The 17,094-nt window shown below is 38.7% G+C and overlaps 1 protein-coding gene across 3 annotated transcripts in view; it reads left to right on the top strand.

Annotated features, from left to right (window-relative positions):
• Positions 1–17,094, top strand: part of stxbp5b (syntaxin binding protein 5b (tomosyn)) — a 66,919-nt gene that overhangs the window by 31,747 nt on the left and 18,078 nt on the right. For all 3 annotated transcript variants that reach the window (XM_067456111.1, XM_067456110.1, XM_067456112.1), the window contains exons 8-19: positions 722–845; positions 1,425–1,503; positions 1,808–1,962; positions 4,636–4,708; positions 4,783–4,930; positions 5,404–5,471; positions 5,637–5,677; positions 6,566–6,786; positions 8,987–9,174; positions 9,390–9,515; positions 13,797–13,948; positions 16,940–17,002. In XM_067456111.1, the coding sequence (XP_067312212.1) occupies positions 722–845; positions 1,425–1,503; positions 1,808–1,962; positions 4,636–4,708; positions 4,783–4,930; positions 5,404–5,471; positions 5,637–5,677; positions 6,566–6,786; positions 8,987–9,174; positions 9,390–9,515; positions 13,797–13,948; positions 16,940–17,002 (1,438 nt within the window). The remainder of the gene's footprint in view (positions 1–721; positions 846–1,424; positions 1,504–1,807; positions 1,963–4,635; positions 4,709–4,782; positions 4,931–5,403; positions 5,472–5,636; positions 5,678–6,565; positions 6,787–8,986; positions 9,175–9,389; positions 9,516–13,796; positions 13,949–16,939; positions 17,003–17,094) is intronic.

Here is a 17,094-nt window from a genome sequence, read left to right as displayed (position 1 = left end):
TATTTACTTCAGGGTTCATAAAACCTTATAAAAGAGTAAAATTCAAGCATTTTTGAAGGACTTCAAAGCTCTAAATATTATCCCATTTAAAATTAATTTTTAATGTGATGACCAAAAATAAAAAAAAGATTACAATTTTGGGTTAATTATAACTATTACAAAAGGTTATTTTATTTGCAGCTCAGTGCATTTCCAAGAAATAAACATGTAATATTATTCTATACTGCACTTATTAATGCAAAACAATAGTAATTTTATGATTAAATTACCTTTATGATCAAAAACACCCCCACCACCCAAGCTCTACCGGATCAGGTGCTACAGATGGGAGCTTCTCTAAAAAATTACAAGCACCGCTACTGCTCTCAAATGTTAGTCTGGTGTCGCGGTACTCGAATGTGACAGCAGCAATGGATCATGAAAACAATAATATTTTTAATTTTAGGAATAGTTGTGACATTATTTTTGGCAGTAATGTGTCATTCACATCATAACATGACTGTATATGGTGAAATATGAACATGCATGTCAAAGTGGAGTGCAGAGTACAACTCTATTCTACAGGAAGTAAATTATTCCCAAAGAACAAAACAGAACTAAGATTTTTTTTTGGATATGTTTATTATTGCATACTCATATTTGCTGTCACAATATATGAACCGTAGTTTGCCTGACCTGGTTTCTCTTGTGGTTGATTACGCATCTTTTGTTTGGCATGCAGGCGATCCACTCTGTGGCTTGGCATCACGAGGGGAAACAGTTTGTGTGCAGTCACTCAGATGGCACACTTACCACATGGAATGTACGCATTCCTGCCAAGCCTGCCCAGATCATTACACCACATGGTAAGCTTCTGCCTAAACAAATTCCTGTTCCAAGTTCCTCAGGTTGAGCGCTTCAGGGAGCACAGAATAAATATCAAAGCACCGCAGAGGTGAATTGTGTCATTTGTGTGCCGTTAGCAGCACAAATGAGCTGGAAATGTTTGTTTCCAAACAGGTTTCTCAAACACATCAGTGGGTGACTGTGTTTACACTCTTCAGGAAATAAGCTTCTGCTTATTAGCTAATCCTTGCTTACTAGATAGAAGGAGAATGCATTTTAACATCCCTAAAAAAATTACAAACTTCCGTTTTAATGATGTAGTCTTTTCACTTCCTTGATATGTGCAGAGCAAAACAGTCTTTTTTACAAAAAGCATCATGATTGTGAAAAAAACTTATGTCCACATAGATGTAATAATCAGGAATGTGTATTGTTGTTTTTAAAAATATTAATATTTCTGATCAAATAAGGGACAAGCAACCTTCCCATGATAAAAGTTCACAGATACTAAAGATAAAGAGGAAAGAGAAAATGATATTAAACTATGTGAAGGCATATTCATATACACATCTGGTTTTATATGCAATATTCTCTCACAGGTAAACAACCCAAGGATGGAAAGAAGCCAGAGCCATGCAGACCCATCTTGAAAGTGGAGTACAAAACTACCAGGGCAGGGTAAGGCTTTGGGTGAAAGCTGAACTCCTGAATCAATCAGAGCACGATGCATCGGTTTAAGACTTGCATTGCGAGAGACTGTCTGGCTTCTGATTTATGGGTTTTTAAGGGGATGGCATGGTTACAGAGGACTGACATAAAGTATAACGCTACTATAACAATACATTTTGTAAATGAAAGGCTAGTTTTGCATTTAATCATTTTCTTCATTTCATTCCTGAATGAAGCATTAATTTGTTTCACTTCCGGCTTGGCTTCTCTTTGCATCATGGAAAATTGAGATTTGTTCATTTGTTTTGTTAAGGGACCCATTCATGATACTGTGTGGAGGTTTGTCATATGATACAGTGGGTAGGCGAGCCTGTCTGACTGTGATGCATGGGAAAAGCACTGCAGTGCTGGAGATGGACTACCCCATAGTGGATTTCCTTACGCTGTGTGAAACCCCATATCCAAACGGCAAGTCACTGCCCCACCTATCGCTGGATTTTCCCATAACATTTACTACTGTATGTTTAACGGTGCTTTTAAAAACTAGAGAAAAAAATATGTAAATGTAAAAACAAAAAACAATGAGGATTGACCTAATTTGTCTTAATGTGGTTATATATATGAAATTAAATCTTGACGAATTAGAATTAGACAAAGTGCAGGTTTTTGGGCCAATCAGATAAAATCTGAATTATTACTTACTACAATTTGGACCAAACAATCATTGAAAAGTAGAATTAACATTTATGCAAACACTAAAATGCAATAATAAAAAAGTTATTAAAGAGATACTTCACCGCTTTTTCATATGACACTCTGTTTTTCCCTTAACTAAGATGAGTTGATACATACCTCTCTCGTCTCTTCACTTAATCTCTCTGACACGCGGTGACGATCTGCTAGCATTTAGCTCAGCCCACTAAGCCCAGTTCATTCACTATGGTACCAAACAGAGATCAAGTTAGAAGCGACCAAACACCTCCACGTTTTCCCTATTTAAATACAGTTAAACGAATAGTTGAACGATCAGGTATGGTGACATAAAATAAAAACGTGGTGCTTTTCTAAGCGGATTAAAAAGGAGAACTATAATGTATGGCGGAATAGCACTTCTGAGAGTACTTCGACTCAGCGAAGTAAAAAGTTCTGGCTGAAAAATCCTCCCTCACATCTCCCCCTCCCCCCTATGGGAAGCCAAATGTGGCGAGGTGAACGAGCGAGGGACATGGGAGGAGCGAGTGAGACCGGGGACGAGATTGTGAAGGAGTGTCACCTGCGAGCCACAACAGTCTCGAGTCCTCTCATGAGGGAGTTCGGAGGCATTTAATGACGAGCGACACCAGTCAAGGACGAGAGAGGACCAGGCCTGGATTTGTTATGTTTCGTTTACGTTTTGTTGTGTGTGTGCGGGCAGTCGTCCGTGAGGGGCTGCCCGTGGTTTACTTTCGTTTTGTTTATTTATTTTGAATAAAAGTTTGTTGAACGTTCGCCGGTTCCCGCCTCCTTCCTTCCATCAACAAACTCGTTACACCAAACAATCCAAAAGTGGGACGATACAGCGGGATGTTACAGAGCTCGCGCTGCGCGGACATGTCATCTGCACAGTTCAATAGACCGAGCTGCCCGGCCGGCGCAGCGCGCACGTGTTTACTAGCGCTACCCAACGGGCAGCATGGCGCGAAACATAAATGCACTCAAATATACAATAAAAGAAACCCCTCATTCCTTACAAACATTGGTTCTCTGCTGAAGTATATATATATATATATATATATATATATATATATATATATATATATATATATATATATATATATATATATATATATATATATATATATATATATATATATATATATATATATATATACTATATATATATATATACTATATATATATATAGTATATATATATATACTATATATATATATATATACTATATATATATATACTATATATATATATATATATATATATATATATATATATATATATATATATATATATATATATATATATATACTATATATATATATATACTATATATATATATATATACTATATATATATATATATATATATATATATATATATATATATATATATACAGCTCTTTCCAGTATTATGTTGTACAGTTTTATATGTACAACACTATTGACTTGTAACACTATTAAAGATAATTTAATTTGTATTCTATGGAAAAATGCCTAAACTTCTGAATTAATGTCACCTAAAGCCTCATCAATTCTGTTTAAAATGTCAGGAGTAGTTAAAATTGTTTCTACAATGTGCCTATAGCCATGTTACCTCATCCATTTACATTAAATAGCAAAGGTTTATGGGTAAAATGTAAGTTAATAATAAATGTAAAATGTAAATGCGCCAAATTAACTTATATCTGTTTAAATTGGTCAATGCAGCGCTGGTGAGGATTTGTTCCATAAGCCGTGAAAAAAATAGATTTATTCGCGCCGCGCTGCCCATTGGGTAGTGCAAGTAAACACGTCTGCGCTGCGCTGACCAGTCGGCCACTCGGCTCGGTCTATTGAAATGCGCAGATGACATATCTGCAGCGCAAGCTCTGTAACACCCCGCTGTCTCGTCCCACTTTTGGATTGTCTGGCTTCATATACCCCCCTATTGACAGAAATGAGAAAGGGAGGAGGAGATGTGAGGGAGGATGTTTCAGCCGTGACTTTTTACTTCGCTGAGTCGAAGTACTCTCAGAAGTGCTATTCCTCCATACATTATAGTTCTCCTTTTTAATCCGCTTAGAAAAGCACCACGTTTTATTTTATGTCATCATACCTGATCGTTAAACTATTGGTGTAACTCTATTTAAATAGAGAAAACGTGGAGGTGTTTGGTCGCTTCTAACTTGATCTCTGTTTGGTACCATAGTGAATGAACTGGGCTTAGTGGGCTAAGCAAAACGCTATCAGATCGTCACTGCGCGTCAGAGCGATTAAGTGCACGCACTGAGACGATGTATCAACTCGTCTTAATAAAGGGAATAACATAGTTTAATATGAAAAAGCGGTGCAGTATCCCTTTAAAAGCATTTTCCAGACTAAATGATAAGGAAAAAGAAAGATGTCTCATCTAAATTGTGAAATAATTGTTCTTTCTGTATCTCCACAGATTTCCAGGAGCCTTATGCTGTTGTTGTCCTGCTGGAGAAGGATTTGGTTGTTATTGATCTTGGACAGATTGGGTGAGTAAATGGCAAACGTGATAGACGCTCTAATCATTTGTGCGCAGTTGATTTCTAAACAGCTCTCTGTGCAGGTATCCGATCTTTGAGAATCCGTATCCTCTGTCCATCCACGAGTCTCCGGTGACCTGCTGCGAATATTTTGCGGACTGTCCTGCTGAAGTCATTCCTGCACTTTACTCAGTTGGCTCCAAACAAAAAAGACAGGGCTTCAGTAAGAAGGTATTGTTCTGCCCTCTGCAGACCTATTATGCCCTTTTACAAAGTTTTGTTTTTGGGGTTATTATAATAGGTTTTTAATGTCTGGATCAGTGTGTTTTGATTGGTCAACCATTTCGAAAGTCTTTGGGAATTGTCATGTTTCTTACGATAACTGAGTTTTATCACACTACTAACGCAACTCAACTAGGCCTTGCCCCTTTATTTTAAGAATACCATGTGCTGGAATTATTTAAATAAGGAATATTGTGACATGTTCGTTCCCAGAGTTCCCCAAGACTGCAATCAAGGCGTTTTAGCGAGTTCAGTAACAGTGCACTCTGGTATAGAGAATAACTCCCTTAGGAGTGACTTTGGGCTTTGTAACTTTACAGGCCTTTGCTTAAACAGCACCAATTACACACTAAATAAAGTGTAAAAATCATTATAGGTCCTGGATAGTCCTACATGACTGATACAAACCTATGTTTATGCAGGAATGGCCAGTTAGTGGAGGTAACTGGGGCCAGGGAACACTAAGTTTCTCAGAGATCATCATCACTGGGTAAGTGATCTCTCACACACATACAAACACTCTTTGATTTACCAAAACCTTTTCATGTGCAACAATTGTATTAGAGAGGGAAACCTTTTATACTTGTTGGAAAGGGAATGCTTTTCAATGTGGAGCCAGTATTTCAGGGCTGTTAATGTTTTCTTTTTCTAACAGGCATGCTGATGGATCTATCAAGTTTTGGGATTCCTCAGCATGTGAGTTTCTGTCTCAAGAAAACAAACACTTGTGTTTTATGTCACATGTAGATTCTTTGGCAATGTTTTGAGTTGGAAAAATATAAATCAGATACATACTATTACAGAATCTGCACCAGGTAAGCACATCATTCACAACATTGTGTGTGTGTGTGTGTGTGTGTGTGTGTGTGTGTGTGTGTGTGTCTGTGTCTGTGTCTGTGTCTGTGTCTGTGTCTGTGTCTGTGTCTGTGTCTGTGTGTGTGTGTGTGTGTGTGTGTGTGTGTGTGTGTGTGTGTGTGTGTGTGTGTGTGTGTGTGTGTGTGTGTGTGTGTGTGTGAGCCTGTTTGTGGTTTATGAGGACACAAATTTGTATAACTACATGGGTATTACACTGGTATTACACTATAAATGTGGTTTATGGGGGCATATCAAATGTCCTCATAATTCAAATGGCCTTAAAAACATACTAAATGATGTTTTTTTGAGAAAGTAAAAATGCAGAATGTTTCCTGTGATGGGTAGGTTTAGGGGCAGGGGCAGTGTAAGAGGATAGAAAATACAGTTTGTACAGTATAAAAACCATTACGCCTATGGAGAGTCCCTGTAAACCACATAGACCAACGTGTGTGTGTGTGTGTGTGTGTGCGTGTGTGTGTGTGTGTGTGTGTGTATTGGTTGAATAAATATTTTGGCCAATTTGATTTTTCTTTCAACTACTAATAAGAATAAAGCACTCTCAGCTACATTTAAGACATTTTTACTTGTCTAGATCCATTCTGCAGAATACTGCAGATTCTCAAATTTAGAAGGCGCAATAAAGTTTGCAGATTTTATCGGCTGATAATTAATTTAAAACAAAAATTATAAAGATAATCGATAACGAATTTGCTCTGTTGTGTCTGTCAGTAATGCTCCAGGTTTTGTATAAGCTAAAAACAGCAAAGGTGTTTGAGAAGCCCCGTGGTAAAGAGGAGAAATCCAGCACTGATATTGTGGATGAAGACCCGTTCGCCATCCAGATCCTGTCTTGGTGTCCAGAGAGTCGTGTGCTCTGTGTGGCTGGAGTATCGGCTCATGTCATAGTCTACAGGTTCAGCAAACAGGAAGTCACCACTGAAGTGGTCCAGGTCTGACATATTTTAATGCAGGTTGTATATGAAATTTACAAATGAACAAGATATTGGATGTATATATTGGTATTATATTAGATTTTTTTTTTAGTTAATTTTTAAATTGCCCTACTATGTGACAAATGGTTAATATTAATATTAGGTCTAAAAAAACTGCATTGCTATTATAGTGCAATTAGAAAAATGCTGTTTAAAGCTGTTTTAGATGGGGTTTAGTATGCAAACTGCAGGATATTTCATTAAGCATTAAGTTGTTTTGACACATGCTTTCCAACAGTTAGACTACCATATGCTGCATCCACACAAATGAGGCACTCACTTATTTATGCTTATTAATCCTAAAAACCTTGGTTTTTTTAATGAGTAGGTTTCACACTGCAGGACTGAATAAATGAACATGGAAGTAGCTTCACATAAATATTAATGTAATTAATAGTGGGTAAAACTCTCCTTCATCATTTCATGCCTGGAAAATATCTTGCTGTTGGCGTCCTGATTAGGGAGGTTATATAATATTAAGGCCTCCTAAGAGATGCTCAATTATAAATTAATTTTATGAGTCACTTTACAGGAGAATTTTGTGTAGACTGTAAATATATAATTAAACCACTTTATAATATATTTATAATATACACTATATTGCCAAAAGTTTTGGGACACCTGCCTTTACATGGACATGAACTTTAATGACATCCCATTCTTAATCCGTTTAATATGGAGTTGGTTTAATATGGAGTTGGCTCACACCCTTTGCAGCTATTACAGCTTTAACTCTTCTGGAAAGGCTTTCCCCAATTTTAAGGAGTGTGTTTATGGGAAGTAAAACACACTGTTGGACGAGAAGGCCTGGCTCTCAGTCTCTGCTCTAATTCATCCCAAAGGTGATCGATCGGGTTGAGGTCAGGGCTCTGTGCAGGCCAGTCGAGTTCCTCCACACCAAACTCGCTCATCCATGTCTTTATGGCCTTTGATTTGTGGATGCACAGTCATGTTGGAACAGGAAGGGACTAGCCCCAAACTGTTACCACAAAATTGGGAGCATGAAATTGTCCAAAATGTCTTGGTTTGCTGAAGCATTGAGAGTTCCTTTCATTGGAACTAAAGGGGCAAGCGTAATCCCTGAAAGACAACCCTAGCCCATAATCCCCCCTCCACCAAGCTTTACACTTGCCACAATGCAGTCAGGCAAGTACCGTTCTCCTGGAACCGCTAAACCCAGACTCATTCATGGGATTGCCAGACAGAGAAGCGTGAGTGGTCACTCCAGAGAACAGGTCTCCACTGCTCTAGAGCCCAGTGGCGGCATGCTTTACACCACTGCATCCCACGCTTTGCATTGCACTTTGTGATGTAAGGCTTGGATGAGCTGCTCGGCCATGGAAACCCATTCCGAAACTCTCTACACACTGTTCTTGAAATAATCTGAAGGCCATACAAAATTTAACTCTGCAAAAGGTGGGCGACTTCTGCGCACTGTGCACCTCAGCATGCGCTGACCCCGCTCTGTGATTTTACATAGCCTACCACTTCAGGGCTGAGTTGCTGTTGTTCCCAATTGCTTCCACTTTGTTATAATACCATTAAATTTTGACTGTGGAATATTTAGTAGTGAGGAAATTTCACAAATGGACTCATTGCACAGGTGGCAACCTCTGACTGTACCACGCTTGAATTCACTGAGCTCCTGAGAGCGACCCATTCTTCACAAATGTTTGTAGAAGCGTCTGCATGACTAGGTACTTGATTTCATACACCTGTGGCCACGGAAGTGATTGGAACACCTGAATTCAATGATTTGGAGGGTGTCCCAATACTTTTGGCAATAAAGTGTATATTTTATACAAGTAATTTTCAGCAGAGATATAAAGTCTTTTGTTGAGTCAACCTGTAATTTAAAATATAACCAAATATTCTAATATATTTTGTAATATATTTTGCATTTCTATGCATATCATTTCTATCCATATTATTCATTTGAATACATTTGTGTATCTCATTTTAGTAAAGTCAGATTTGTGAAAAAAAAAAAAAACACAATTTGCATAGATAATGGGCAAAATATGTGCTCTTTCTGTCCAAATAAATTATGAAAATAAAATAAAAATGAATTAAATGCATGGAAATCATTATCTTCATTTATAGATATGCGGATCTATGCATTTGTTTTTATAAATCTGACAGTTTTTCTTGTGTGTAGCTGCTAGAGGTGCGTATGCAGTGTGAACTGAATGAAGTGGAGTCTCCGGAGGGCGGAGGCGAGCAGGCGTCGGCCGTTTCCACCCCAGGAACCTCATCCAGCCCTCAGACCAGCTTGCCTCAGTCCCACCCTTCCACCAGCAGCAACAACTCCTCTGACGGCCTGCGAGATAACGTGCCCTGTCTCAAGTAAAACCTATTTCAGATTTACTCGCTCTTAAACAGCATGTAAAAACAACAAAACAAAAACTTAACATGTTGCTGAAATGGCCTTTCCAACAACATAATCTAATCTAAGTTTTGTTTTGCTTAAATGACTGGCTGTGAGAGAGAGCCTTAAGAATGACATGACCTGTGTTTATATTAGCATATAGTTAATTGTGTCCTGTGTCCTATTTGGCCAGGGTCAGGAGTTCTCCTCTCAAACAGTCCCCGGGTTACCAGGTGGAGCTGCTCATTCAGCTGGTGTGGGTCAGCGGGGAGCCGCCACAACAGATCACCAGCCTGGCCGTCAACTCTGCATATGGCCTGTAAGTCCAAGAAATGAAAACACCAACTCATTTACTGCACCTATGATGTGTTTACTGAGCAATTAAACATGCTTTCCTTATACAACAGCTGTTCATTATCTTTCAGAAAAGTTTTAAGTCATGAATTATCAAATTAAACCCTAGCAGGCATGTAAAGTGCTTGAAGAACAAAAATGAATTTTCAGTCCATAAAGAACTATAAACTGTATATTAAAAAAATGTCAAAAACCCATCAAACCATCTGTTGGAGAATTTAACTGCTAACTGGTTTCATAATTAAGATTTTTGTTTTAACATATGATGTTTTCCGGAGCCTTGAGTAGAAAATACATGTATTGCTTAAATGAATGTTGTAAATGTATAAGCTAAGAAAAGGTTCAAAATGTGCTAAGAGGTAATTAAATGTAACAAATTGTGTAAAAATGATCATCTTTTATTTCAAGATTTCCATAAACTCCAAGACCATTTTTTGGATTTCCGCCTGAATTTGGCCTACCCAAATTGAAAAGCCTCCCATACACACATACAGTGGTCTAAGTTCAAAAATTTGGTGTCATTTTACAGGAAACCCTTTGAAGTTACATAAAACACTGCTAAAAGTGATAAACATGTAAGTATATGTAACTCAGGCCCTGTGTGCTCTAGAACCCTGCAGACAGTTTGGGCTATTTACACTAAATTACAGAAAATAGTGGTATAAAGAAGTTTGTCTGTGTCATGTTGTATGCAAGATTTATTCAAATGGGTCTGAAGGGATGACCCCCCTTTTTCCCCCTTTTCCCCCCTTTTCATCCCCTTCCCCTGACCTTGCTACCCCCCCCCCCCCCACTACCATATACAGTGATAATGCAATATTCCAGTGTCATTCAATTAATTATATATGCTGGAAGCAGCCCAAACTGTCTACACACTTTCAAAAATGAATTTATATATAAAAATCAAAAAAGTGCCTAATTTTTTGGGGGGTTATAACAGCTTAGACAACATATGCTTACATGTTTATCACTTTTAGCAGTGTTTTATGTAACTTTAAAGGGTTTCCTGTAAAATGACACCAACATTTTGAACCTAGACCACTGTATGTGTGTATAGGAAGCTTTTCAATTTGGGAAGGCCAAATCCAGGCGGAAATGGTACCAGAATAAATTAGTGTAAATACATCACTTTGTGTAAAAGGCCAAAGATGCCTATCTCCAGAAAGTAGAGACTCTAAGCTTTCAATTGGTACCACATCTGACATCATAGCTCCCCCACAGACATTTAAAGCTACACTGTGTGATATTTTCCCCCATCTAGTGGTGAAAAGGTATATGACCATCTAGTGAATAATAGTTTCTGCTCCTCTCAATTTCGATTTCGTTTCAACTCCTACGGTGGCCGATTTAGTCATGGCTTCCAGTTCGACCTCTTCGGTGAGTGTTGCTTCATGTGATGAGGTAACTTTTGAAAACTATTATAATTTGCAGTTATTTAATTTACCAAAAGATCTATGATCAAATTAATCTATGTAAAATGAATAATAGTTTTACGTTTTCGTTATTTTTAACCAGTCCATTGCTAACATCAGCTATCAGGTTCTTTTATCAGTGCTATCATTATAGTGTATATTGTACGACATCACTAGCTTAAGGCAAACAAATTATAATGCAATTAAAATATCAATCTCATGTTATCCGTCATAGAGCACGGATTTATGTTATAAGGTAAACAATACTTTTTCATCATTGACGCGAGGAAAAATCCTAGACATCGTTCTAGTGTTATGCACAGCACATCATGATACAATTAGCCAAGCAACAATAAAACTTCCAATATACACAAATAGGCTGAATTAATATTACCTGTCGAAAAGAAAGCAGGCAACGTCGGCGTTCTTTTTAAAATCGTTGCTCCTCATGAGCTCTTTCCATCTTGGAAAGGCCACTCCAATATTTACTTTTGTCTTGTTGATTTGCCTGTCGCGTTGCCGTCTTAATTCTCTTTTCCGCTTTCTTGGCAACTCTGATACATATCCCGCAATGTTACTAGGTCCCCGGGTCGAATTCGGTAATCAATTTCGGGACGTGGTTGCTTTCACACAGAAGGTGACCCGGCAATGTTCCGGGAATATTGCGGGTCCGACGTGCAGTGTGAAAGGGGCTTAAGAGTGATCCTCCATCATCATATAGCAGCCTCAAGCAATCCTCCTCTTCACATTCGACACAGTGCCATCGAGTGTAAAAACGCAAAAAGCGAAGCTTGAATTTACGGGTTTGTCCCTCTTTGGCAAATGTACTTTCAAGATGGAGGAGCAACATGGCGACCGCCATCCAAACCCTCAACACTTATGTATTTTCAATGGTATATTATAAAATTACGAGAATGCATTATTACTTGAAAGAAGTAAATATACATTAATGAGCACATATATTTTTGAAAGAACTAAGTGATTTTAGCTAAGAATAAACTAAAAAAGTTACACAGTGTAGCTTTAAAATTGAAAGTATATACATGACAATTTCATTCCCGACCCTGTACAGGGTCCTCGGAGTTTAAGTGGTTAAAAGATTAAGGCAATTATCGAAGTTTGATAAAATGTTGTTTCATTTTATCAAATAAAATTATAACTGCCTTAATCTTTTAAAGAACTGAGAAGATAGTGATCAAACTACATTTGAAAAAAAAAATCACCTCTCAAGGTTATAATATATATAACATCAGCTTATAAGAGTCAAATTGGACAACTACAGGGACTCTTCTCAAGATCACTCATTTGACAGTTCATCTATTGAAAAAACGATCGGTCAAGAATAGAACATTTAAAATTAAGAATATCAGAACCAGAATGTGTAGTTTGTGGATTAAATGTCCGTCAAAACAACAAGTTGAACTTTGTTCACTAACAATTGGATTGTCTTTAGCATGCAGTGTGAAGTATTTCACTCAGTTCTCTGTTCATTCCGATTTAATTTCGGCGAGTAAAGAACACATTTATATTCACTTATGTTATGTATTATGTAAGTTGTCATCTCTGACAGACAGCATGTCGAAGCCGCTCAGGCCACCATTCTCTCCCTCTTCTCAGAAAAGAGATAACGCATTCAAAACGTCCGGTACTGTGGCTCTGGACCTCTACTTTACACTTCTACCATGTATTGTGTGCATGATTTTTAACAGACACCGAAGTTGTGATTTTCAAATGATGTGTATTTTGAAACAGATGGGTTATAAGGTAATAATTATTTATTTCTTAGCTGGCATTCAGTGAAGTGATTGATGCCCATGAGTGCATCATGACAGCCTGCATACGTTTCTGATGGATGTAATAACGTGTGTGAGGGGAACTGATTGATTTTTGGCTAATTATAAAACAAGTTGGAGACGTTTAAAATGCTTTTTGTTTAGTTCATTATTCTTATTTTACTGAATGAAGTTTATTTTTTGGATTAAATAAATGACATGTTACTCAGAGACTGACATGTTCGACATGTTTTTACAATGCCGATTGTTTCAAAGCAGCGTCACTGTGTTAACAGAAAAATAATACATCATAATTTGATTCGGCTGTACAGCCACTCTGGAGAAAACAGTGTTGTTATCAGCTCAGTTCAATTACATATAGTGTCAATGCGGGCAGATCATTGATATAGTTGAAAATTTAGTGTCCCCAACTGAGCCAGCCAAAAGCCAAAGGCGAGTAATACATTTTGTCTCAAATAGAAACTTACTTTGTGTTTACAGACGCTTAAGTGTGCTTAAAGGGATAGTTCACCCAAAAATGAAAATAAATAAATAAATAAATAAATAAAATAAAAGTACTATGGTCTCATCAACTGTTTGATTACAGACATTCTTCAAAATATCATCTGTTGTGTTTAGCAGAAGAAATACATTTATACTGGTTTGGAACAAATTTAGGGTAAGTAAATGATGACAGACATTTCATTTTTGGGTGAACTATCCCTTTAAGGAAGTTTTTAAAAAACCAAAACATTTTTATTAAATGTTGACATCACACTTGCCACACATCTGGCAAAAGTATGTAGCACCAAAACTGTTTTTAACTATGATAATAAAAAAATCTTGAGCTGCAAGTCAGCATATTAGAATGATATCTAAAGGATCATGTGATTTATGATGCTGAAAATTCAGCTTTGCCAATACAGGACTAATTTACAATTAAAAAATAAATAAATAAATAATTTTAGCCTTGCTGAGCAGAAGAGACTTTTAAAAACATAACAATATTTAATGATTCCAAACTTTTGACAAACAGTGTATATCTGTCATGTTTCTTTATAGAGTTGCTTTTGGCAATGGTAACGGACTTGCAGTGGTTGATTACCTTCAGAAAACTCTCCTTCTGAATGTGAGCACAGCCGAGTTGTACGGCTCTACAGATCCTCACCACAGACAACCACGCTCACCCCGCAAAGCCAGGCAGCCTTCGGCAGGTGAACAAAAATCTAAGAATGCTTCATCTTCTCACTAATAATCATAAGCTCTGCATGTTGTCAGTCTGTGTGTCACTTTCTCTCTCATAAAGTAAAGCACATGCTCATTTTGAGCAGTGTCAGTCTACGAGCCGTGACGCTCCTGCAGGTGGTCATCTCTGGCCGAGGAACCATCTGCCTCTGATCTTAGAAAATCATACGATCCATATGCTCAAAAACAGGGGCGCCGATGTTTGTTCTTTTCTCTCCCTTGTCTTTGCTTGTTCTTTTTGTTGTTCACTCATCTGAGTTTCAGTCTTTGAAATACACAGATGCCAACAGACTGAATTTACGGTCCATGCGATGATTTAACGCAGAATGTCTGACCAATTCTGAGTTGTTTGATGAAGCAGTTTTTGATTATGTACAAGTAATTGCTATTACTATTGCACATACTTGGAGTTAGCCTCAAAATTTTTCAGAATTGTACCATTTTTCCATCAAATATTATATTATAAATTTATTTGGCCTGTTTTTAAGTACACAATACAACATATAATTAATTGAAAAGAAGGACCCACTTTATATTAGGTGGCCTTAGGTACTATGCACTTACATTTTAATTAATTATATGATACAATGCACTTATGTTGTACATACATGTTTTTACATTGTACTTACATTTAAAAAAATACCTCCATGTAATTACGTCTGTAATTAATTTCTGTAGTTACAGTTGTAATTACACAGTTGGCACTTCCCTTGCATCTAACTCTACCCTTAAACTGACCCACACCACCACACCTGTCCCTAACTCTACCCTTAAACTGACCCACACCACCACACCTGACCCTAACTCTACCCTTAAACTGACCCACACCACCACACCTGTCCCTAACTCTACCCTTAAACTGACCCACACCACCACACCGGTCCCTAACTCTACCCTTAAGCTGACCCACACCACCACACCTGTCCCTAACTCTACCCTTAAACTGACCCACACCACCACACCTGTCCCTAACTCTACCCTTAAACTGACCCATATCACCACACCTGTCTCTAACTCTACCCTTAAACTGACCCACACCTGTCCCTAACTCTACCCTTAAGCTGACCCACACCTGTCCCTAACTCTACCCTTAAACTGACCCACACCACCACACCTGTCTCTAACTCTACCCTTAAACTGACCCACACCACCACACCTGTCTCTAACTCTACCCTTAAGCTGACCCACACCACCACACCTGACCCTAACTCTACCCTTAAACTGACCCACACCACCACACCTGTCCCTAACTCTACCCTTAAACTGACCCACACCACCACACCTGTCTCTAACTCTACCCTTAAACTGACCCACACCACCACACCTGTCTCTTACTCTACCCTTAAGCTGACCCACACCACCACACCTGACCCTAACTCTACCCTTAAACTGACCCACCCCACCACACTTGTCCCTAAACCTACCCTTAAACTGACCCACACCACCACACCTGTCCCTAACTCTCCCCTTAAACTGACCCACACCACCACACCTGCCCCTAACTCTACCCTTAAACTGACCCACATCACCACACCTGTCCCTAACTCTACCCTTAAACTGACCCATATCACCACACCTGTCTCTAACTCTACCCTTAAGCTGACCCACACCACCACACCTGTCTCTAACTCTACCCTTAAACTGACCCACACCACCACACCTGTCCCTAACTCTACCCTTAAACTGACCCACACCACCACACCTGTCTCTAACTCTACCCTTAAACTGACCCACACCACCACACCTGACCCTAACTCTACCCTTAAACTGACCCACACCACCACACCTGTCCCTAACTCTACCCTTAAACTGACCCACATCACCACACCTGTCCCTAACTCTACCCTTAAACTGACCCATATCACCACACCTGTCTCTAACTCTACCCTTAAGCTGACCCACACCTGTCCCTAACTCTACCCTTAAACTGACCCACACCACCACACCTGACCCACACCTGTCCCTAACTCTACCCTTAAACTGACCCACACCACCACACCTGACCCTAACTCTACCCTTAAGCTGACCCATATCACCACACCTGACCCTAACTCTACCCTTAAGCTGACCCATATCACCACACCTGACCCTAACTCTACCCTTAAGCTGACCCACATCACCACACCTGTCCCTAACTCTACCCTTAAACTGACCCACACCACCACACCTGTCCCTAACTCTACCCTTAAACTGACCCACACCACCACACCTGTCTCTACCTCTACCCTTAAACTGACCCACACCAACACACCGGTCCCTAACTCTACCCTTAAACTGACCCACACCACCACACCTGACCCTAACTCTACCCTTAAACTGACCCACACCACCACACCGGTCCCTAACTCTACCCTTAAACTGACCCACACCACCACACCGGTCCCTAACTCTACCCTTAAACTGACCCACACCACACCACACCACACCCGTATCCCACCTCAATATCAGCAAAGGTGTTTTGCAATACAATTTGAACACAGTAAGTACATTGTACTTATTTTTTGATGTAAGTACATAGTGCTAAGGGCCACCTAATATAAAGTGGGGCCGAAAAGAAAAATGCAGAACAAATGCATCCAAACGGTCCTTAATCCAGTCTCTGGGGTCTGGGAGTTCAAAGGCCTTTCAGCTGTTAATTTGATTTTGTGTCATTGTTTTGTCTCACTTGTCTCTGTCAATATTCGTCTCTCTCTGTGGTTTCGTAAAGACACTCTACATAAGAAGTCTTGCATGTCCGGCCTCTCTAACTTTTATTCTGAATCTGTGAAAAAGCTTCGTTCTTCTTACCTCAGTAAGTCACATGACACTCATCAAAGGTCTTGTCCTTCTCTTTATCTGTCTGCATTCTTCTCTTTCTCATTGTTTAACATTATAGTATACTTTTTACATGTATTTATTAATTTATTGTTATGTGATGTTTTCTGCATTATGTTTGGTTAAGAAGTGTTGGTTTTCAACAGGTCTTTGTGATGGTAATGAGGCATCAGCTGCCCCAGAGGACAGATGTAAATCACCAACTTCAGGTAAAGATGCTCTTATTATATGACAGGATTTAATGGTAAAACACGAAGAACATGAATTGATGATCGTTTTATAATTATATAGTTATATAATT

This window comes from Pseudorasbora parva, chromosome 10 (assembly GCF_024679245.1).
Source record: "Pseudorasbora parva isolate DD20220531a chromosome 10, ASM2467924v1, whole genome shotgun sequence".
In the NCBI taxonomy this organism is placed as follows: domain Eukaryota; kingdom Metazoa; phylum Chordata; class Actinopteri; order Cypriniformes; family Gobionidae; genus Pseudorasbora; species Pseudorasbora parva.
Note: the sequence above shows the minus strand (reverse complement) of the source record. Positions and strands in the feature narration are given on the sequence as shown.